Source organism: Atractosteus spatula (assembly GCF_055471065.1).
Source record: "Atractosteus spatula isolate fAtrSpa1 chromosome 10 unlocalized genomic scaffold, fAtrSpa1.hap1 SUPER_10_unloc_10, whole genome shotgun sequence".
NCBI classification, from domain to species: domain Eukaryota; kingdom Metazoa; phylum Chordata; class Actinopteri; order Semionotiformes; family Lepisosteidae; genus Atractosteus; species Atractosteus spatula.
In genome coordinates, this window is record NW_028296613.1 from 7,382 (window position 1) to 32,175 (window position 24,794).

General features: G+C 44.5%; 1 protein-coding gene across 1 annotated transcript; it reads right to left on the reverse strand.

The window, feature by feature from the left end:
• Nucleotides 1-7,624: 7,624 nt before the first annotated feature.
• On the reverse strand, nt 7,625-19,259 carry LOC148813158 (uncharacterized). The gene is made up of 2 exons (XM_088908433.1): nt 18,664-19,259; nt 7,625-10,105 (listed from the first exon to the last, which is right to left on the reverse strand). Exons 1-2 carry the CDS (start codon nt 18,956-18,958, stop codon nt 7,995-7,997), a joined length of 2,406 nt encoding a protein of 801 aa, XP_088764559.1. The 5' UTR covers nt 18,959-19,259; the 3' UTR covers nt 7,625-7,994.
• Nucleotides 19,260-24,794: the final 5,535 nt, after the last annotated feature.

Here is a 24,794-nt window from a genome sequence, read left to right on the forward strand (position 1 = left end):
TTAGTTCTTATTTTTACACCATTTGAAAATCATACAGTAGACTTGTCATAACAAGCACTTATTCTGTTCTAGATCTATTCTAAACATAAAGGATCTCTGTACAACTTACCAAATGTGACAAGACTGTCATCTTTCAAACAGGAGTGCATTCGAAGGGACCTCAAGCACGGCAGTTTGACAAACTTTAATAATCATCTCAGCTGCCTTTTTAATGCCTTTTCCAAACGGCAGATGCAAGACTTCAAGGTTTTTAAGTTTCTGCAGTGCACAAGGTGAGAACACAGATAATTAGCAGCACTTATTTACTCAGCTCTATCCTATCCTCCTCAGCCTATCCCTTCAGGACATTCAGTCTCTTTACTATACATACTGTACAAATATGTGCAAGAGGGGAGTGAGTCAAGACAAACTTGAGGTTCTTGTCTGGACCGCATTTCCCAGAATGCTGTGGGGTGTGAGCTGCTGCCCGCTGTCACAAGACCTGCTGGTGGAAGATTATTGGTCAGGTGTCAGATCACAAAGAAGGAAGCTCAAGCTACCAAAAGTCACATGTTTTTTGTGAAGAGTCACAGAGAGAGAGAGACTGGAGTTAAGAGTTGTTCAGTTAAGGCTGGCAATTAGCTTAGCTGCCCACTCCTGATAGTGAGAGACTGAAAAGGAGCTAGATTATTCCTTTGGAGTTTGTTTTTTATTTCCCTGCACTATAAATAAACAGTCCTGTTTCTGAGCCTTATGCCTGTATTTGTGCATGTCTGTTTCTCTGCATTAGCCTGTGTTTAAAGACTGTTACAGCAAGTCCAATGGACAGTCAAATGTTTTCATCATTTGGTTTTCCATCACAGGGCACATATAGATGCCAGCTGTAGATATTTTAATGTTTTATAGACACACATACAATACAATATCTATGCAATGTATTTGAAAAAACTGATAATTCTGTCAACCAAATTCATCCATCCATTTTCTAGCCATGTTATCCAGTACAGAGCTGCATGGCAGCTGGCGTCTATCCCAGCAAGAAACACGTGCCTGGCAGATACATCCTGGATGTATCTAGATGTGCACATACCTATATAACCTACCACTGTGGGAGGACTGTGGGAGGAGACCAGAGCATCTGAAAGAAACCCACACTAAATCGGAGAGAACATGCAAACTCCCCACAGACAGAACCCAGGACCGGAATTAAACCCAGGGCTCCAGAACTGCTAATGCAATGACAGGCAATGCCAATGTCCCAGCAATACACCCCAGGGAGCCACCGTGCCACCCATGGACAGAGCAAGCTAATTGGTTTTAGGTCAACACAATCATGCCCAACATCCCAAAGAAATTGGAGCTGAATTGCAGAGCAAACAATCATTTCGCCTATATTAAAAAACTCAAAGAACTTTTGATCAAATCATAAATATGTTACAGTCACATTGTCAATAAGACGAGTCGTTCACATGAAAGCTTCAATAACTCAGTGAGAAGTGCCTGGCTTTTTAGAAGTTAGTTTCCACCTACCGAAAGCTGGCGTTACTTCCACAGTTTCAAACACTTCATTACACAGCTTCAGCACTTTCAGATTTGTGAATCTTCCAAGCTGTGCAACTGAGAAAAAAAACAAAACATTACAATTAGCAGAGATCACAACTACAACTGTTAGAGTGATTGTTTACTTGATAAAAGACCTCTTACATTTTCTCTTCTATTATGTCCAGAAATAGAATACCTTCTGTACAGTTTGATCTGTGAAAAGGTTGTGCAAGGGAAATAAACCTAGAATCACAATTTATTTTACTTTTATTCACACACTGTAAAATACGTCCTCCAAGTGAAAAACAAATGGTCAGACACTCTAAACAGTAATTTCAAATGAAAATGAGATAGAAACACTGGCTGGACATCTTCAGAATGAACAGTGAAATGTGAACCAAAGAGGACAGAAGGAAACTATGAGAGTGCAGAACAAGATACCCAGGCATGTTGTTGAGGGTAATGCCCTGGATTCAAGTGTTTCATAGCAAAAGCAGTGAACTACTCATGCAAGTTACATTCTGTCTTAGATTTCTAATTGATTTGGGATGAGCTGTAGACTTTTGTTATTTTGACATTATTTTGTCAGTAATATGTGAAAAAGTCTAGGCCAGGGTTACTAGTTTTGATAAACTCTTTAAAACCCGTTGGTGTGGATAAGAACTGCTAGAACAACAATCTGGAATATGATCCATCAGAACATGGCACAGACTCATTGGCAGAAGGAAACGGCTCACCAAAAGAGCTCAGCTGAGAACCGGTGAACGCTATGCAGCCCAGTCTGAGCTCCTGCAGGCTAGCGCAAGGCAGGGGGCTGATGATGCCTTCCAATGCAGGACAGGAGTCACTTTCCAATACAAAGCTGGACAAGAGTGGGAAATGTGTGAAAAGCCACGCTGAAACAGAAACAAAAAAACAAAAACCACCCATCAGCAGCTTCATACTGTTACTGGTGCAGACGATGACTGGTCACTCCTCCTGAAAACCACAGCCTCTGGTTCTTTCACCAAGAAGGGCAGTGCAATCACATTGCAATAATACAGTAGGAGTTTTCCCAATAATAATTACTGTATATTGATTTGACCTCAGCATTGTCCTTACCTTGATTCATTTTGGTATTGGTATTCTTAATTTATCTGCTTGTGCCTTTTCAAACAATGCTGTGACAACTCCCAAAGTGCGCTCTATTCCTTCGTCCTTTAACTTTCCATCAGTACTTTTGTAAGACTTACATTTTGGTTATTTGTAAGCATTAATGTAGCTTCTACTTGTCACACACTATCGCATTTATAAAGGGAAATTTGTAGTTGATTACATAAATAAGTTTGGAAATTTAAGATGGAATGCAGTTAAGGCAGATATTTAGATTCATGCAGCAATATTTTTTGCATTCGTATTGCTCCAAGGAACACATCTGTTCGGTCATGTTAAGTGTTTTTAAAGATAAAATGGTTTGATGTTTTAGAAGAAAATGCAGTCCAAACACCCATATTTGTTTGCTCTGGCACAATATTTCTGGAATCATGTTTTGATCACCTAAAAACTGCTTCCCAGTCTTGGTCAGGAGTAGCCATTCATTCCAATAGATCTTTGTTAGTCTGACTCATCCATCCACCCTTTTTCTAACCACTTATTCCAGTTCAGGGTTAGGGTTAGCCTTGTAGCGCAGTGGCCCTGGGTTCAATTTCAGTGCTGTCTGCATGGAGTTTGCATGTTTTCCCTGTGCTCATGTGGGTTTCCTCCCACATTCCACTGGCAGTGCTGGTAGGTGAACAGACCCTGATCTGAGTGTGCATGTATGTTTGTATCTGTCTGCTCTGCAGTGGGCTGGCATCCCATCCAGGGTGTATCCTGACTTACCCCTGTTACTTGCTAGATAGGCTCTGGCTTCCTCATGACCCTGTACTGTATAAAGCACTTTAGAAAATGGATGGATGGATTAATCTGATATTACCTAATATAGCGTCTTCCTCTTGTATGGTAATATTCAAGTACAGTTTCCTTAGAGTAACCACCTTACTGAATCCAACTGGTAGGGCACACACAATTCCTGGAGATGGACCCAGTACTAATTTCAGTTCCTGGCAGAAAATTAAAATTCAGAAAATTAGAAAAGGCGGTTTATTCATTAAACTCTAAGCTACTAACAGCCAACTTTCTGTAGTAAAACCGTGTTCAATATTCATGATTTCGCTTCTTTGCACAAAAGTGTTATAAGGTTTTACAATGTTATAAGGCACAACTGCATTAACATGACTTAACATGATTCTGGAGCAGTGCATCCTGGGTAATGCTTCAGTTGTTCAGTTTCCTTCAGGAAAGCGTAAGAAGTGGCTTGTATGTGGACCTGTTACCAGAGCAGTGCCTGTGCGCGACTCAGTGTTGTGTTGCCAGATAAAAGAAATATTATTAAAACAAATATCTTCCATGAATCCCTAAACTATCAATTTCAATTTACTTTCCTGTCAGTTATTCCTGTGAGGTAATAAACGTCATTACAAGACGATAGTGCTGCATTTTTTAACAATAATAAAAATAAGATCTAAAAGGAAAGAAAATGCACACAACAATGAAAAGAAAAACTTAGTCCAGTACATGGTAATCTGTTATATAGCAGTGATCTTATTAGTTTGCACATACAATAATTAGAATTATAGGGAGGACGGAATGCTTTTCTGAAGTTTTCAGTACTAATTTTCTTTAAAAATACTAATAACTAATATCACTTATTTCTGATATAGTTATAACAAAAATAATTATGGTTTTGTGAACTGTGGAACCACACATATTTTCCCGCAAGGCATTAAGTTCCATGTTTGAAAATTCACCATCTGAGGAGACCTCAAGGCACCTAACCCTCATAAATAACAAAGTGTTACTGTACACTGTACTAGTACACTAGAGGGCACAAGTGAATTTCAAATTGGCTTCTTTACGAAAGCAGCTGTAGGTGTGTGGAACATGCTGCCCAGTGATAGTGTTGAAGCCGATACCCTGACTTCATTCAAGACAGCTAGATGAGGTCCTCCAGTCAGGAAGGGAGGCACTCCTTTACACAAAGGGATGTGGGAGCATGGAACAAGCTAAATATCCAAGTTGTTTCACAAATGGAAACCACAGGGAAGTACATTTAAAAATGAGCATGGGAGACAGTAGCTCACACAAAGGGTGGTGGGATAGTTTTCTTTCAGGAAACAAATGGATGACATCCTGGGATCAATTCAGTACTAGCTACCAAATAAAAAAAAGGTCAGAATGCTGTTGTAGTGTGCTCTCATGAGGCACCAGTTCTGTAGGGGTTTGGGCATTTACTGGGACAATAATTAATTGTGGCAGTAAATCGCAAAATGATTCTTTTAATGGCCTTAGAATCCAACCATGCGGTATAACTCAAACAACGCACACACACAGGTACTAATACACTAAAATACATTTATTAATACATAGAAGGTGCATGTAAATCTAACAGATCTTATCGTGAGGGTAAGCAGAAAACAAAAGGTATATATTCATTCAGTTACAAAGAGTTACACATATCAAGAGGACATACATTCAGTATATCATTCATTTAGACCGTTTCTTGAATGAACTTGGTTACAACTTCTACATTAGATACTCAAAACAAGTACATAACTCTTAGGAATTAAATTGATATCAACTGGTTGGGATAACAATTGAATTCTCGAGCAGTAATGCAGTGAAGTTGAATACTCATCCAATCTCTGGGGATTCAGATCTCCCCCGGACAAAGAAACAGTTGCAGGCTTGTTGCTGTCCAATCCGTGCTCTCTGGCTAGGTGCCAAGCGGTGCTCGGTGCGGCTGGAGAGATTCCTGCTGCGCTGCTCTCTGAAGACCGGCTAGTTAGTGTTGGCTTTAACTAGCAAAGTTTGTGCACAGGAGAAAACTGACTGTGGGTCCCAGCTGGTCAGGAAGAAGAACGGTTCGTTCCTGATGAAACGCTAGTTCTGAATACTGATTCAGCTGTCCACAGTTCCGACCTGTTCACGAGGCCTGCTGCTGGTGCTAACCTCGGGTGGATCCTCTGGTTACGCGCTGGCAACCTCCGCTCTAGACTCTTAGAACAAGGAAAGTTCTGGCACTCGGACACACTGGCCGTTACATGGTGGTCCTGGCTGAGTCTCAGGATGGTCAGGAGGCGTGCTGCGAGAATGTCCTGCACTTCCCAACTGTTCTGGCCTGCGGGCCGTCCTGTCCTGGAATCATTCACACCCCTGGAATTGTTCTTTTTGGAATTCTTCTTCAGGCCCTCTGTGTTGCCTGTTTTTACCTGGAGGAACTTCAGGTCGTTCATTGGCTGAAAGTTTAATGGGCATCAGAGACCCACGTGGGTTACTCGGCCCTACCAGTTCCTGATTGGTTGATCAAGGTGAGATGTGAGTAACTCACCCCTGACACTTAGGAATGCAGTCCAGATGTCCATCTAGCACTCCCTAGACAGATAGGCGCCAATGGATGACCATTGATCATGATAGCCAGGCTTAGCTAAGTGCATCCCCATTTGGGAGCTGTCCCTTATCAAAGAAACCTTAAATCAGCCTGCATGAATAGCTTATCTGTGGCTGCACCACAGAGATGAAGAGAGAGATGGGGCCTCACTGGCAAGAGAGCGCAAAACTTAATTCCTGTATTTTAATAAGCCTTGCCGCTACAGGTGTAACAGTAATAGTATCATGAAATCTTTATTCCTCCCTGCAGTCTCACTCTCTAACAATGTAAAATAAATGCATTATGACATTATCCATAAACAAATATTTCTGGTAGTAGCTGATACATTAATGCTGCACACTGGTATCTTTCCGGGAGTGAATAGGATGTGCATATAAACTGTGCATCATGTGATACCTGTCAGTTACACCTTCAACAGGCTGACAGGGTTAGCTTGAGAATACCAGCAGAGTTAGAAGATGAGTGTTAGTTGTTGTGAAGCAGGGTTATGGAGTGGTGTAGCTTCTTCTACACTCTGTTGTGTTAAATCCTGCTTGACCTTAAAATGCCTTTTGTCTTGTGTTTTTGTGTGTGTGAATTACCTGAGTCAGGGTAGTGTCAGCAGGGTCTTATCACAGTAGATGAGTGTATATACAGTGCCTTCAGAAAGTATTCACCCAGTGGAATTTTGTTGCATTTTGTTCCCATTACACCTCCACATTTTAACATTTTTTCCTCGTTTTAAGAACACTAAATTCAACACATTTATGAATCAAAAATATTTTTTATTCAAGAACATTTGTTTTTCAAAATGAAAGATTTACATTTCTCATTTACAAAAGTATTGTATTACAAGAGATTGTTTGTGTCTGCAGTTTCTCCCATTTCAGCCAAAAAGCTCTGCAACTCTGTCAGTGTTGGAGCTGGCCACTTTTGGTCACTTTTCTGACAATCACCATTCTTGTCCGGTTGCTCAATTTGGTAGGAGGGCCTGATCTTAGTAGTGTCTGGGTTTTGCCATGTTTTTTCTATTTAGTTACAATGGGATTTAACGGTGCTCCTAGGAAGGTTCAAAACTTTGCCAATCTTTTTATAACCTTCTCCAGTTTTTTTTCCTCCTAACAACTTCATCTCAAAGTTCCAAAGGTAGCTCCTTGGTCTTCATGACAGCAGGACTGATCTGATCTGCTGTTTCAGTGAGACCTCACAGTCAGTGATATCTATTGTGCAATCAAGCAATTGAACACCGGTGAATTTGAAATGAACACAGGTGTACCTTGTTAATGTATTTAGTGTGATCTCTCAAGATAATTGACCCAAATTAGGTTGTTGAAACAAAGGGAGTGAATACTTATCAATTAAGTAATTTTCCATTTTTATTTTTAATAGATGTCTTCAGAATTATAAATACTTAATTTCATTTGAACATTATAAAGAATTGCTTCTACAGGAGTGGAGAAAAACATTTAAATATGATTTAATTTGACTTTGCAACACAGCAGAATGAGAAATAAACAATGGGGTGTGAGTACTTTCTGAAGGCACTGTATATATAGCTTGTCCTGTCTGCAGTTGCATTGAAAAAAAAATTGAAGTATTACTAACGGTGCCAAAATAGATTTTCTTATTAAAAGAGATTCATACAGTATCTTATTCTTTATTATTTACCCTTTATTGCATAAATATTTCTTGTATTTGATATATATGCTCTCTTATCCACATAAATTAAACTCTGTGACAAGAACTATTTCTGTTTTAGTCAACTGTAAATAAGAGTATAGTCAAAATTTAACTGACCAGACGAACTCAAAATTGGGTGACTACAAAGTGACTATGACTAATAGACATTTTGGGAACAAGTAAAGGTTTGTTCCATGCTGAAAAGAGAAGAAAATAAATGTCTCGGCTGTGGAGCCTTCTTCGGATGTCACATGCTGACGCACCTACCCACTTGAACTAAAGACATTTTAGTTGACTTGACTTAGACTATGATTAAATAAAAAACCTGGTGACTAAATTGGTTTTTTTAAGTCACCTGACTGGAACTCTTCCCACACTGACTGTAGCTGAATGGTCTGTCTCCTGTGTGAATGCGCTGGTGCTTTTTTAAGTCATGCGATTGAATAAAACTCTTCCCACACTGACTGCAGATAAACGGTCTCTCTCCTGTGTGAATGCGCTGGTGGGCTTTTAAGCTACGTGACTGACTAAAACTCTTCCCACACTGACTGCAGCTGAATGGTCTCTCTCCTGTGTGAATGCGCTGGTGCTTTTTTAAGTCATGCGATTGAATAAAACTCTTCCCACACTGACTGCAGCTGAACAGTCTCTCTTCTGTGTGAATGCGCTGGTGGGCTATTAAGCTACTTGACTGACTAAAACTCTTCCCACACTGACCACAGCTGAATGGTCTCTCTCCTGTGTGAATGCGCTGGTGGGTTATTAAGCTACTTGACCGACTAAAACTCTTTCCACACTGACTGCAGCTGAACGGTCTCTCTCCTGTGTGAATGCGCTGGTGTGATTGTAAGTGGCTTTTCTGACTAAAACTCTTCCCACACTGACTGCAACTGAATGCTCTCTCTCCTGTGTGAATGCGCCGGTGGGCTATTAAGCTACTTGACTGACTAAAACTCTTCCCACACTGACTGCAGCTGAATGGTCTCTCTCCTGTGTGAATGCGCTGGTGGGTTATTAAATTACTTGACTGACTAAAAGTCTTCCCACACTGACTACAGGTGAACAGTCTCTCTCCTGTGTGAATGCGCTGGTGGGTTATTAAGTTACATGACCAACTAAAACTCTTCCCACACTGACTGCAGCAGAATGGTCTCTCTCCTGTGTGAATGTGCTGGTGGGATTTTAAGGCATGTGACTGACTAAAACTCTTCCCACACTGACTGCAGCTGAATGGTGCCTCTCCTGTGTGAATGCGCTGGTGGGTTATTAAATTACTTGACTGTCTAAAAGTCTTCCCACACTGACTGCAGCTGAACGGTCTCTCTCCTGTGTGAATGTGCTGATGTTGTTTTAAGAGCTGCAAGTGACTAAAACTCTTCCCACAATGACTACATCTGAAAGGTCTCTCTCCCGTGTGAATACGCTGGTGTCTTTTAAAGTCACTTGACTGAATAAAACTCTTCCCACACTGACTGCAGCTGAATGGTCTCTCTCCCGTTTGAAGGTGCTGGTCGGGTTTTGATTTGCTAGACTGACAGAAACGCTGCTCCTCTCTGTGCCATAATGGCAGTTTGTCCACTCCATCTGAGCAAGGCCTTGAGTGATTCTTCCTCATTCTCTGATTGTACTGGGGTCTCTTATTCTGCCAATGCTCCATGGAATGGTCTTGCTCCGTGTGCTGAGATTTGTTTTCTCCACCATGTCCTTCAGTGTGCTGCTCAGCAGTGTGAATCATCCGGGGCTCCTTCTCCAGCTCTCTGAGACTAAAACTGTCTAGTTCATTCAGTTGTTCTCCTCTTTGCCCAAGAACAGACCTACTCTCCAGTTCATTAAAACTTTTAACAATTTTCTCAGTAACCAGATTAGTAAACCTGTGTGTAAAGCCATCAGATACTAAGGGATCATATGATTGTTTGAGTCTCTGCAATGACAGTCTCTCCACTTGAACAGAACAAGGCCTAATTATCAAGCCCTGTAGGAGCTGCTGTTGCTCCTCCCTGTACTGACTCCTCTCTGTGTGCTGTGACTCAGTACTGTTCTCTTCACCAGGTACATCAGTCTGCTGCTCTGCAGCGTCAATCAACTTGGACTTCATGTCCTGTTCTGTAAGATTTAAAACATCCAGTTCTTCACTGTGCTCTCGTACAGAGACACAGCCCAGTTCATTACAACCTTGTGTAATATTGTTCGAGTCCAGATTATTAATCTTATCTATAAAATCATCACATACTAAGAGCCCAGGTGTCTCACTCTCAGGCTCTGTCTTCATCATGGTCACAGAGTCCAGATCCTCGACACTCTGTCTGCTCTCTGTGTGCTGCTCACTGAGTGTCTCTTTCCCTTCTGCGACAGTGAGCTCTCTCTCCTGCACCAAACTGGAGCCCCACTCCTCCTCACTGTGCTGCTGTTCAAGAGGAGCCATGTCCCCAGCATCAGAGAGAGCACTGGTCTCTGTGCCTGTAAATACAGGAAAAGAAAACAATAACTTTATAATAATAATAAACTTTATTTTATATAGCACCTTTAAAGGTGGCTTCTCAAAGCACTTTACAGAAGGCCAACAACAAAAAAGACACAATATAAGCATGATGAGAATATAGTTAGACGAGTCAGTAGATGGTGGTACTAAGTCCAGTAGGAGCAGAGGGGTAAAGAACAGATAAATAAAGGCTCTTCTGAAGAAGAAGGTTTTGAGTCTGGATTTGAAGAAGCTTAGAGAAAGTGACTCTGATATCCTTGGGGAGAAAGTTCTAGAGCTTGGGGCAAAACAGGAGAAGGCCATGTCACCCATAGAGTGTAGAAGGACTGGGGGACAAATAGTTGAACACAATTAGAAGAGTGAAGGTTGTGAGGTGGGGAGTAGGGCGATAACTCAGACAGGTACTGAGGTGCCAAGCCATAGAGAGCCTTATAGGTAAGCAGGAGGATTGTTAAGCATCACAAAACTTGACAGGAAGCCAGTGCAAGGACTCCAGGATAGGAGTAATGTGAATACTTGCACTAGACAAACTGGAAATTACAGCATATTAACACTGCACTGACAGAGATGGGTAAATACAGACACACTGACTGGACACTGCAGCATATTAGCACTGCACTGAAAGGGGTTAATATAGACATGCTGACTGGACACTACAGTACATTAACACTGCACTAAGAGAGGGGTTCATACAGACACACTGACTGGACACTACAGTACTTTAACACTGCACTGAGACGGAGGCATTTATACAGCCATGGACTGCTCAGAGAAGGGGGGTAAATACAGACAGACTGACAGACAGGACACTACAGTACATTAGCACTGCACTGAGAGAGAGCGGTTAATACAGACACACTGACTGGACACTACAGAACATTAACACTGCACTGAGTGACAGGTTAATACAGACATGCTGACTGGACACTACAGTACATTAACACTGCATTGAGAAAGAGAGGGATTAATACAGACACACTGACTGCATATTATAGTACTTTAAAACTGCACGGAGAGAGGTAGGTTAATACATAGACACTGACTGGACACTACAGTACATTAACACTACACTGAGACAGAGAGGGGTTAATACAAACACACTGACTGGACACTCCAGTATATTAACACTGCACTGAGAGAGAGAGGGGTTGATTCACACACACTGACTGCACACTACAATATATTAACACTGCACTGAGAGAGAGGGGTTAATACAGACACACTGACTGGACACTACAGTACATTAACACTGCACTGAGAGAGAGGGGTTAATACAGACACACTGACTGGACACTACAGTACATTAACACTGCACTGAGAGAGAGGGGGGTTAATACATACATACTGACTGGACACTACAGCACATTAACACTACACTGAGAGACAGTGTTCAATCAATCTTTATTGACAGAAAAAATAAAGAAAGTATGAATCTTGATTCTTAGGACCCCACCTTAAAAATTATTAAAATAAAATCATAATTGGAATATTAATTTTTTATTCACAATCCTGCACGTTTCCAAAACACCAATGCTTTTCAAATGTTCCACAGTCATTATGAGATAATATAAAACATATATTTTAACGACATCCTGCTCTTCACCAACCCTTCAAACATCCTCACCAAGTCTACAGACCCGGAACCAGAGATCTTATTTTTCAGAGTCTTGTAGATGGTGAGTTTGGCCTGGCCCAGTAGAAAGTTGGCGAGGAGGGTCTGAGTTTTTTGTTTTTTCATATGACCCACCCCGAACATGAAAATAATGTAATTGAAGGCCAGGCCAAGGTTGATGAAGAGCCAAATCAACACGGCAAACATGGGCGACAGGTGGGGGCAGGCACTGTAGTAGTGGAACACCGTCTCCCTCTGAGCGCAGAAGGGACAGGCCCCTTTTGTTGAGGGGAAATCTGTAGAGGCTACCCCAGGCAGGCCGGACACCATCTGGCACCCCCAGACGAGCCCTCCAGGGAGTGTCAGGGAGTGCAGACAGCTGGGCTTGGTGTCTAGATGTTACAACTAGTCTATATAGACACTTCCCCCCAACACCAGCCAGAGACCTCTCCTCTGAAGCAAGGGACTCAAGGAGAGATCCTGTCGGCCCGGGACTGAGTGCAGGAGACACTAGCAGACCAGGGAAAGGAGGCTGTGTGGTTGGAAGGTGGCGTTCCTCAAACAGATCCTGGACTAGCAGCATCTCCTCAAGAGGCAGAGCAGAGCAGAGCAAAGCTGAGTAAGAAACCCGTCCACACACCGCCGCGAGTGTAGTCCCAGAGCGTCACATGCCCACTCCATGCTGCGCCACCAGTCCTGATCCACGTCAAGCAGGTGGTGGAGTTGTGTGACATTGGCGCGGACCAGTCTGCTGGTAAAGTCCAAGGAGCGGCCCAGTTCTGTGTCCATTCACGGATTGTGTACTAGTGGCTCTCAGAGTGTCCAGTATAGACTGGGCCGCTCCTCCTCTCTCCGCACGTGCAGATGCCGCCAGGCTTTCAGGAGACTACGCTGGAAAGGCTGCAGTGGAGACAGGTCAACCCTGCTGGTGTCCATCAGGAAGAGAACAGAGTCGATCCCGAAGTGTCCTGCTAGACGCAACAGGGTGAAGGTCAGCTCCTTCCAGGACAGCGAGGCCGGGCCATACAGCAGCTTCTGTACTGCCTGCATACGAAAGGCGTCCACCCGGCTCCGGATGTCAACGAGTCCTTGTCCTCCGTCCTCTCTGGGCAAATAGAGGACACCCCTCCACAGCCAGTGCAGTCCATCCCAGAAGAAGTCGAGAAGCGTGGCCTGCAGCTCCTCGATCAGTCCAGCTGCTGGCTCCAGGCACAGCAGGCAATGCCACAACATTGAAGCCACCAGGGTGTTGACAATCAGAACCCGGCCTTTGTAGGAGATCTGGGAGAGCAGCCAGCGCCAGCGGTCCAGCCGACCTTTCACTTTTTCGAGGAGCCCCTCCCAGTTCTTCCTCACACTGGCCTTGTCCCCCAGGTACAACCCCAGGTATTTGAGTCCTCCTCTGGTCCAGCTGAACCTCTCTGGCAAGACTGGGGGACCCGTCTCGCTCCACTCTCCCAGGAGTAGGGCGCTACTCTTGGCCCAGTTTACTTTGGCTGATGATAGCCACTGGAAATCATTCAAAGTTGTCTGTAGCGCCCTGACATCCTGTTCTCCTCCGACCACGACCATGATGTCATCAGCGTATGCCAACATCTTGACAGTAGAATTGGGGAAGCCCGGGATGGACAGCCCCTTGATGACCCGGCGCAGCTGATGTAGCAGAGGTTCAATGGCAAGGGAGTAGAGCATTCCTGAGAGTGCACAGCCCTGCCTGACTCCCCTCTGCACTGGAAACGGAGCACTCAGCCCTCTGTTGACCTTTAGCACACTGAAGATGTCACTGTACAGCACCTGAATCATGGCAACAAAGACAGAGCTGAATCCGAAAAACCTCATGGTTCTCCACAAATACTGATGTTCAACCCTATCAAAGGCCTTTTCCTGGTCTAACGAAATGAGACCAGTATCTAAACCCAATAGTCTGGAGGTGGCCACAACATCTCAAATCAGAAATATATTATCAAAGATTGTCCTTCTGGGTACACAGTACGATTGTTCGGACTGCACCACTGATCCCAGCACCACCCTCAGCCTGTTGGCCAGAGCTTTGGACAGGATTTTATAATCCACACACAGCAGGGCAACAGGTCTCCAGTTCTTAATGTCACACAGGTCCCCTTTCTTAGGCAGCAGGGTGACAACAGCTCTCCTGCAGCTCAGTGGCAGGTCCCCGTGCTCCAGACTTTCCGAGAACACATCCAGCAGGTCAGGTCCCAGCACGGCCCAGAAGGCACAGTAGAATTTGGCCGGCAAGCCATCAAGGCCAGGGGTCATACCATTACTCAAGACACTGAGTGCAGTGGAGAGCTCCTCCAGGGATAGAGGCCTCTCCGGCCATGCCCCCTCCTCTTCGGGGACCTGTGGAAGGTCTTCAAGGAACCTGCGTGTGCAGACCAAGTCCTCACTTGCCTCGCTGGAGAAGAGTGTCTTGTAGAACTGCATGGTCCTCTCCTGGATCTGCCCAGCCTCGTGCAGCTCCTGCCCTGTCTCCGAGCGCAGGCAGAGGTTCTGCCTGCTCTGGCCCGGTTTCTTCTCTAGGCCAAAGAAGTAGCGAGTCGGGGCGTCTACCTGTGATGCACTCTGAACCCTAGATTTTATTAGAGCTCCCTGTACTTTTGTGTCCAGAAGGCCAATGAGTGATTCTTTTTGAGTGTGGAGGTTATCAATTAGCCTCCTGTCTGCACAACACTCCAGAGCCTGGTGGAGCTCCAGAATGTCTCTCTCCAGAGCCTTCATGGACTCACGGATACCTCTCGTGACAATTCCAGTGTACTGCTGGTGGAACTGGCGAATCTGCACCTTCCCAGTATCCCACTACTGCCTCAGGGAGACAAAGTGGGCTTTCTGACTCCTCCACTGCTACCAGAAGAACACGAGGCAGTCACAGAAGTGAGCATCGTCAAGCAGTTGGGTATTAAAGTGCCAGTAGGCACTGCGGGACCTCACTGATGGGACGACGACTGTGCAGATGGTGAGACAGTTGTCCGACAGGCCCACTGGACAGATGGGAGTACTGCTTGACGATGCTGTAATGATGTTTACGGCAGTAGATGCGGTCAAGCCTGGCCAGAGAGAGGGTGTTCCCTCAGACCTGGGCCCAGGTGTACTGCCTCGTGTCCCCATGACATCTCCTCCAGATGTCAGTGAGGTCAGATTTGACAAGGATCCTGCGCAGCTCCCTGGCCGACAGGCCATGTGGCTCTCCGTGATTCCTGCATAATTCCTGTCCAGTGTGCTGCTCTCTGTGCAGTTAAAATCATCCCCCAGGAAGACCAGCTCTTCAGGCTGGCAGGTCACCAGCGCATTTTCAAGCTCCCTGAAGAAGGTGACCCTCTCTCCGCCGTCTGTGGATGCGTAAATGTTAATAAAAACAAAGGTTTTCTTCCTGTAAACTACTCGCATGAGTCAAAGGCGACCTTTCACAACCTCATGGACGGCGATAGAGAGGGGCTTGAACCCCACAGAGAACAGCACCGTGATCCCCGCGCTCACAGGGGACCCATGATTGTACACAATGTCCCCCTGCCACTCCCGCTGCCAGGCAATGATGTTGGAGCTGTCGGTGTGGGTCTCCTGCAGGAACGTCACCTGCAGGCTGTTTTCTTTGATGACCTCCAACACCGCAGCTCGCTTCAAAGCCCTCCGGCACCCATTGGTGTTCAAACTCCCTATTCTAATGCCGCCCATGTTTGCGGAAAAGAAAAAAAGAAACAACATAAAACACAAACAGACACATAGCACGCAGACGGATAGTGATGTGATGTAAGAGACGGGACTCATTCGTGCTGAGGTGCATTCCGCGGTCCTGCCCTGATCTTACCCAATAAGCTCTTCAGGCACCATCTCTCTTGATCGCTGAAGTCATTCGCACCTGAGCCTTTTCAGATGGTGGGTCGCGGAGAGGACAAAGAGCTCAGTGTCGGGAAAAAAGTCCTCGACCACAGTTCCCCTCTTACCTTTAGTCTTCTCTAAGAACTCCCTGATGCTCTGGAAACTGTAGCCTACTCTGCAGCTCTGCCGGGCCGAGGAGCCCGAGGCGAGAGAGGAGTCTGGGAAGCCGCCCTCGTCATCGTTGCTCCCGGACTCCGAGGAGCTCCGGGCGGCGGCGGCGAGGACACTCCAGCGCGTCCTTACTCTCCCAGTGTCGGAGTCACTCGCGGCCCCTGGGCCGGCGACAGAGCCGCCCTCCACCGAGCTCTCTGTGCTGTGCTTTTTCTGCACCGCACTCTGCATAGATTTTTTCGTGCGCTTTCTCCACGGTGTCTTAAAACCATTGTCTATTTTTCTGGATGTTAATTAATTTCCTCCCCACACTGTGTCTACAGTTTTCGCTGCCACTTGTGACGAGTTTTCCTCCGTCGGTGTCACTGCCTGCTCTCTCTCCCTGACTCTCCTGAGCAGCGGGGCTCTGCAGCTCCCCTGCTCCGCCAGCGCTCGTATCTTGCTCCCCGGTGTGGGGAGCTCCCATCTGAGGGCTGAGGTGGTCCACTCTTTGCTATCTGTTCTCCTGCATGGGACACAACCAGCTCGGGCTCACCTGCCCCCTCCAGCGATCTCCTCTCCTGCACCCCGGCCGTGGGCTCTGCCTCCCTGCTGCCTCCCTGCACTGCTCCACTCCCCGCTGCCTGACACTGTCTCCTGGCCTCCTGGCAATTCTTCACCACATGCCCCTCGCTCCCGCACCTGAAGCACTTCGTCAATTCCAAAGTCACGAATACAACATAATCACAGGTGTCAATCCGAAATTTAAGATCCACATTGATCTCTTCCATGGGGTTTTTTTAAGATCACGTAGACTTGTCTTCGGAAAGAGATGACATGCTTCAGTTGAAGTCCCCTGCAGCCCAGAGGGACCCTCCTGATCGGAGAGACCACCTGTCCGTAACAGGACAGCTCCCTCTACAGCAGCTCGTTTCTCATGAACGGAGGCACATTGGAGAGGGTGATCTTCCGAGCTGGGGCTGTGAACGGCAGCACCGGGGTGAAGGTGCCGTCCAGGACAACCCACTTTACCACCAGGGCATTTGCCAGATCAATAGATTGCAGGAAAATAACTATCCCTCCACTCATGCGGGAAGCGGACTTGATGTTCCTGCAGCCCACAACCTTCCCAACCGCAAGAACGCACCTCTCCAGCGGTTCATACAGACACACTGACTGGACGCTACAGTACATTAACACTGCACTGAGAGAGGTTCATACAGGCACACTGACTGGAAACTCCAGTACATTAACACTACACTGCAATCAGAGAAAGGGGTTAATACAGACACACTGACTGACTGGACACTACAGTGCATTAACACTGCACTGAGAGAGAGGGGGGTTAATACAGACACACTGACTGGACACTACAGTACATTAACACTGCACTGAGAGAGAGGGGTGAATACAGACACACTGACTGGACACTACAGTACTTTAACACTGCACTGAAAAAGGGGTTAATACAGACATGCTGACTGGACACTACAGTACATCAACACTGCACTGAGGGGGGGGGGGGGTTAATACAGACACACTGACTGAACACTACAGTACATCAACACTGCACTGAGAGGGGGGGGGTTAATACAGACACAGTGACTGGACACTACAGTACATTAACAATGCACTGAGAGGGGAGGGGGGGTTAATACAGACACACTGACTGGACACTACAGTACATTAACACTACACTGAGACAGAGAGGGTTTAATATAGACACACTGACTGGACACTACAGTACATTAACACTGCACTGAGAGAGAGAGGGGTTGATTCACACACACTGACTGGACACTACAGTACATTAACACTACACTGAGACAGAGAGGGTTTAATATAGACACACTGACTGGATACTACAGTACATTAACACTGTACTGAGACAGAGAGGGGTTGATTCACACACACTGACTGGACACTACAGTACATGAACACTGCACTGAGAGAGAGAGGGCTTGATACAGACACACTGACTAGACACTACAGTACATTAACACTGCACAGAGAGAGAGGGGGGTTAATACAGACACACTGACTGGACACTCCAGTACATTAACACTGCACTGAGAGAGAGAGGGGTTAATACAGACACACTGACTGGACACTACAGTACATTAACACTACACTGAGACAGAGAGGGTTTAATAAAGACACACTGACTGGACACTACAGTACATTAACACTGCACTGAGAGAGAGAGGGGGGTTAATACAGACACACTGACTGGACACTACAGTACATGAACACTGCACTGAGGGGGGGGGGGGTTAATACAGACACACTGTCTGGACACTACAGTACATGAACACTGCACTGAGAGAGAGGGGGCTTGATACAGACACACTGACTAGACACTACAGTACATTACCACTGCACTGAGGGGGGGGGGGGGGGGTTAATACAGACACACTGACTGGACACTACAGTACATTAACACTGCAGAGAGAGAGGGGGGTTAATACAGACACACTGACTGGACACTCCAGTACATTAACACTGCACTGAGAGAGAGAGGGGTGAATACAGACACACTGACTGGACACTACAGTACATTAACACTACACTGAGACAGAGAGGGTTTAATAAAGACATACTGACTAGACACTACAGTACATTAACACTTTATACAAACAAGGACAAACTGGAAATTACAGCATATTAACACTGCACTGACAGAGAGGGGTAAATACAGCCATACTGACTGGACACTCCAGTACATTAACACTGCACTGAGAGAGGGGTTAATACAGACATACTTACTTCACAGTACGGTACATAAACAATGCACTAAGAGAGAGAGGGATTAATACAGATATAGTGGATTAATATTCCAGAGGAGTTAATACAGACACAGACCTCACCAGTGAGGAAGTTATAGACACTGGTTTTAAACACACACACATACTCTGACTTCATACACGTCACCACACTGACCTGACAACAGTTTCATGTCCATTTCTTCTTTTATTTCTGCAGTGACTTCACAGGGAAGCGTCTGGGTACCCTGATCTCCTCTTGCTCCCGAATCCTCCTCCCACAGCTGCAATCTCCACTTCAAGCTCTCGTTTTCCTTCTTCAGCTGCGCCATTTCACTCCCGACAATGTCCTGCACACACTGTGTGATTTTAAACACGGCCCGTCTCACCAGGACCTGGGAGACGCTGCGGAGTTTGTTTTCAAACTCGTTCTGAGTCAGACATCCTGTTTCCAAAAACTTCTGACACTTCATACACGATCGATTTGAGCAAAACGTGCATGAACGAGTCAAGCTGGATTTCCAGATTTAACAAGTACTCCGCCATCCTTCTTCAGAGTCGATCAGAAACAAAGGCTGACTTGCGATGTTTAAACAGAACAGCTTCTTTATTTTTATTCTTCACAGATTCTGTTGTCAGGGCTGTGCTCTGTTCAAGCATAAACACAGCTGACAAGATGCTACGTTTTCAGAAACTGAAGTTATTAAAAAAAACAACTTTCTTCTTTATAGAAAGAAAATCATTCAAGCACCCACAGCTATGTTGTGTAGCGCCGTGTGATGACGTCATTCGTTAGCGCGGCCGCGACTTCAAAACAATCGAGAAGCGGAGCTGAGAAAGAGGAGTTTCTGCAGCCTGATATAAACTTAACTGCACCTCCTAGCGCCACCTAGTCAAGAGGAGTGAATCACCTGCGACTTGCGCCGTTCGTAAGTGTGAATTTTGTGAAACGGAACATATTTACTGTTTTGCCCTTCCACAACGAAAACGTCTCCCTTTGCAGGTTTTTGGTTAAAGAAAAAAAATGCTGTCATATTCTTCCCAGCTGGCAGTATTTATTCTGCAACATAAGCAAGATTTGTATTTCATATTTCGCAAATTGTATGAATTTCTCGAAAAACACGTTGTTCCAAGAAAGGAAATAAATACTTCTAGTAACAAAATCAAGCCATATGTGATGATACATTCTGTATGACAAGACAGGAAGAAAGGCACCTCAGGATTTCAGACACAGGATCTCCTGTATATTGAGAGAAGTTTATACCATCTGTCAGTTTTCATGTCCAAGGAGCTCAATTTGCATTCCATGTACAACAGCGTGTCCTCTACACCCGCCACTGAAGCACAGCACAGGCTCAGCATCTTGACATCTTCCTAACAGAGACACGTAGAGACCTTTTGGTGGGCAGTGGCTCAAAAGGGGAGAAGAGACCATTTCTGGAGCAGGATTTGTTACGTTGGAGTATTCTGGACACAAATCAGTGCCCGCTTTTATTTCTGTTTTTTTTTTAATTTTACAGAAAGTTTAAATGTGACTTTGAAGGCATTATAATTCACAACCATGGCAAAAAATGGTTGTCCATAATTGTTGATTATGTTTGATTAACAGACAAAATATGACAACCCCTCTACTGAGCATATACTTTATTTTCCTGATGTAACACATCTTAACAAGAGGGCAAAGTAAATAAAATAATTAGCATCTAATTGCATGCAATACCAAATGCAATCTCTTTCCATCTTAAGAGCAAGGGTTCACATGATACATCAATTCAATTTTTTTTTCCCAAAAAAGTGTCTATTGTGGGACGAATACTGCTTGAGCAGCCTCTGTTCCTCAACCACCTGGCTCAGGTCTCGATGGAGTACATGTTTCTATGAGGCTGAATTGTCTTAGTTCAGGGATCTTCTTTACGAAATAAAGGATGGCTTTCTACCTGCTCAAGCTATTGTCGACACTGTGCGGGAGGTTGACGATGAGCTGTCTGGCAGTTAGATCCTGCAGGACTTTGAGCAACTCAAACTCAGCCTCCTGGACAGCTGGCTGGAGAAGCTGTGACAGGTGCATGGCTCAGGGAGATGACAGTGAAGACGGGGGACCATGGGGTGAGCCTTCTGGGGTGCACCACCATCGTGTTCCACAGGCTGGTTGTGGCAAAGCAGTTCAGGGCACCAGTCTTGGATGTGGTTTGGGGAAAAATCTTTCCCCACTTCGAGCCGGCATGGCTGTGGGTATGTCTGAGGCTGCCTTTCCTGCCCCAGAGGTTGAAGCAGCTCGACAATTTCATCCAACATAATTGCATTTTATGAAAATGGTGCTGCAGCAAATTCTGTATGTCTGTTGTGTCCCACAGCTTGTGAGAAGAAGAGAGAGACCCCTATCTCTTTTGCCTTCCATTACTCCCACTCAGGGGTCTTTCCACTGACTCTGTGAGGGGCAGGTGTGTCCAGTAGATTATCGAGTGGAAGTTAGGGATGTTGGAGATGCAGCTCCTTGCATTCACAACAAGAGTCACCAGCAGCAGCAGCAGTAGTGCCTGCAGCTTTCCATTCTGTAGTGGTTTCGCCTAAACGAAAGGTTTCCCAAGCGGAAACAAACCACCTTTATTCGCATGCTTCTCAACTGCATAAAGGTCCCTAGCGACAGGCCATCTTTTCTCAATGTATTTCTGGTGTTTCATGGCATCTCGTACCAAATGCACTTTCCTTCTGTACACGGAGCTGATCACTTGAAATTTGGCTGTGCAGAGAGACCAAGATGAGCTTTGTCGACTCCAAAGCAGCTCCTTTGTAAAACGCTGTTTGTTCACATCACTTATGTGGGGCTTATACACGGCGGTCTCTAAAGGTCTTTGCTACCTGATAGTGGGGCATTGCAGTAGTCTAACCTGCTGTATGCAAGAGCATGCATTAATTTCTCTGTGTCTTGAGTGGAGAGAAACTGCCTTAGTTTTGCAATTTTTCTCAACTGTAGGAAGTATGTTTTGATACTCTTTTAACATGAGAGTTAAACGAGAGCCTTGCGTCTAATATGGTTATGTGCTGAGTCTTTGAGGCAAATTTTTGAATGCTCTGAGTAAAGTGCTGAAGTTATAGTAGTCCTATCAGTATTGTAGCCACCAAACAACAGAACCTGTTTTATCAGAGTTGAGGAACAAAATGTTTTCACACATCCAAGTCTTTACTTCATTAATGCAATTAGATACTTTATTGATCCCTCACGGGATCAATAAAGTATCTATTAAATAAAGTGATAATAGACGAGTTGTTGTTAGGTGTAAACAAAATGTTTATTTGAGTGTCATCAGCATATGAATGAAAGTTAATATTATGTTTTTGTATTATCCTACCTAGCAGCAGCATGTACAGAGAGAACAATATTGGCCGCAGCACTGATCCCTGTGGTACCCCAAATTGACATTGAGGAACCAGTTCAATTATTAGATATTGGAACATTTAAAAAGCATCAGATATTTTTTTCTTGATATTGCATTTATACTTTATGTTACTCTTTTCTATATATTAACTGTAGAAGTCCTTCCCAATTTTTTTCAAATATCACAATTTGTAGGCATGGAACTAAGGCATGTTATATCAGAATTTATTTTACCTTCATTTACACATTATAACACTCAACCTCTAAGTAAATAACAAATGCTCAAACATTTCGAACAGTAATTATAAATCCTCTCAGTCAATAACTTTGGAAAATCAAGTTAGAAACACGTAATCTCTGTCTGTAATAGATTCTTGTAAATCTTGGATTTTAAATAAGTCTACTGTAGCTGAATATATTTCATGTAAAAGCAGAAATGTTGCACATCCTTAATCTCTTTAATTACCTCTCTGCTACATAAGGCATCTCAGAGAAAAGTATTAAGGGGGTGGTATAAAGAATCTCCACTTAATCTCAATCTCATCTCTACTTAATTGGATTTCTTAGCAAAACCTTAACCCACTTGATATTTGCAAGAAATGTGATTGTTTTTGTTAAACAATTGAGTACGTACTGTACAGCCTTTAATATGCGATAGTGAATTTTCCCGTATTCTGGGGAGGGAGGAGAACTGAAATTAAGGAAATACATATTTAAAGGGGGTGAAAGTCTTAAATGTGTTCTTTCATATCTGGGCGTTTGAATAGATTTGTTGTATAATTTATTGTGATTTCACTCCATACTTGTGTTTCTCAGGAGAAAGTAGTAACATTGGGGATTTGAGGGTACAGAAAATACATTGTACTGTACGGGAAAATGTAAGGTTATGTTAAAAAAGAAACTTTTCAGCACCCTTTTGAACGCGATTATTAGACACCTGTTGAATCTCAACCGGGATTTCTTGAGACATCATTCAGTGAGCGAAGCCTCCCTCTGGACTCCGCACTGAGTTGAAAGCTATGCGAGCTGCTCACTCCTTGTTCTGTACTGTTACCAGAAATCAAGATAAATCATGTCAGACATTTTTCCATCTTTAATGTGACCTTGCAACCAACAAAATTCAAGAGAAAACAGATAATTATTAGGAAAAATAATTGAAATTAAAAAACCTACTGTCACGGACGTCCAAAAGGACTAACCGTGGAGAGCAGGAGAGCGGAAAAAGACCCATATGCGTAGCGGCGAAACGGGGAGTTAGCCCGGGCTCATTCGTGCAAAGAGTTCAGGAGTGCCGTATAGAAACCAATGCCCTCAGGTAGCGGACGTAGGGCGACCTGGTGCTAGGCGGGTCTCAGGACATCTGAATGTCAATGCTGAGCCAGGGCAGAGTGCAAGACCCGGAAATATATAGCCCCAGAGAGAGAGAAATACCGGAAGGACAGCAAATAACCGGAAATGAGAGACAGGACAGAGAAGGAGCACCCTCTGGCTGCAGAGGGCGTGACACCTACAACACTCTGGTTGCATAAGTGTGCACACCCTTTTATTATGGGGGCTGTAGCTGTGTTCAGAGTTAACCAATCACATTCAAAATCATGTCTAAAGTAAAATAGCATACACCTGCCATTAATGAAAGTGATTCTGATTAACCCCAAATAAAAATCAGGTGTTCTTGTAGGACTTCCTTGAAACTTTCGTGGTTGAAGTCTACTGGGATAGCCATGGTCCTCAAGGAGGTGATTAAAAATATAAGGGATCTTATTGTTGAAAGGTACTGATCAGGAGAGGGGTATAAAAGAATATCAAAGGCATTGGATGTACCATGGAGCCCTGTGAAGATTATCATCAAATGCGGCACCACAGGGACATTGACAAGATCAGGACAACCCTCCAAAGTTAATGACGGGACAAGGAGAAAACTCATGAGGGAAGCTACCAAGAGGCCTACAGAAAGCTACAGAGACCTACAGAGCTGCAGCAATTTTTGGTGGGTATTGGTCACTCCTTGCATGTGACAACAATCTCCCCTATTCTGCACGTCTGGGCTATGGGATAGGAGGCAAGACAGAAGCCATTTTTCAAAAAAAATAAAACTAAATTTTGCAATAAAATGCATTCAGTCACCCTAAAAAATGTCTTATGGTCTTATAAGACAAAGGGTGAGCCTTTTGGCCTTAAGTTTAAAAGATATGTTTGGTGCAACACAGCCCATCATCACACACCACTTGGTGGTGGAAGCATCATGCTTTGGGGATGCTTTTCTTCAGCTGGGACAGGGGCTCTACTCAAAATAGATAGGATAATGACTAGCTCCAAATATCAAGATATTTTGGCACAAAACCTGCTGGCCTCTGTCAGAAACCTGTCATCTAGACACTGTTCCCAGAGCTGGATAAGTGACTCCAGATTCTACAGCTCTCTAGCAATAGAGAAAGTCAGGCTACAGAAGTGGAGAAATGGAGAAAATCTCCTCTTCACAATGTGGAAAAATATTACCGAGACGAGTAAATTTCTTGAAGTTCAATACTCTATACAAGTTACCCCTTCCCACCTGGCAAAATTTAAGGGCTTCAGTACAAAAGCTGGCTGAAACAAGCGATCACTATTATTACACATTTTTGCAGACCTCACGGTGCTCTACACTGCTCTTTTCTAAACTGAGCTGCTCATTTGGAAACCAAAAGGCAACAGAGAGGCGTTCTTATACTGGGAGCCGAACCCGGGCCACCTGGGTGAAAACCAGGAATCCTAACTGCTAGACCAACGTAGTCATTCTGTGCATAATGCAGGCAAATTGTAGTTCCTGTCTCTATGCCGTGCTTCCTTGAGAGCTAGCTGACAACCAGAGCGCTGCAGAGTCTAAACAGAAGGCCACACCTGCATTCAACATATTCACACCAGGAGTTGAACACAGATACACCTGATGAAAATCT

Excerpts from the sequence above, each read along its gene's own strand:
- LOC148813158 (XM_088908433.1), bottom strand. The coding sequence starts at position 18,958 with ATGAAGTGTCAGAAGTTTTTGGAAACAGGATGTCTGACTCAGAACGAG. Across the intron at positions 10,106-18,663 it reads GGACATGAAACTGTTGTCAG|GCACAGAGACCAGTGCTCTC; the intron begins GTCAGTGTGGTG and ends CTGTATTTACAG.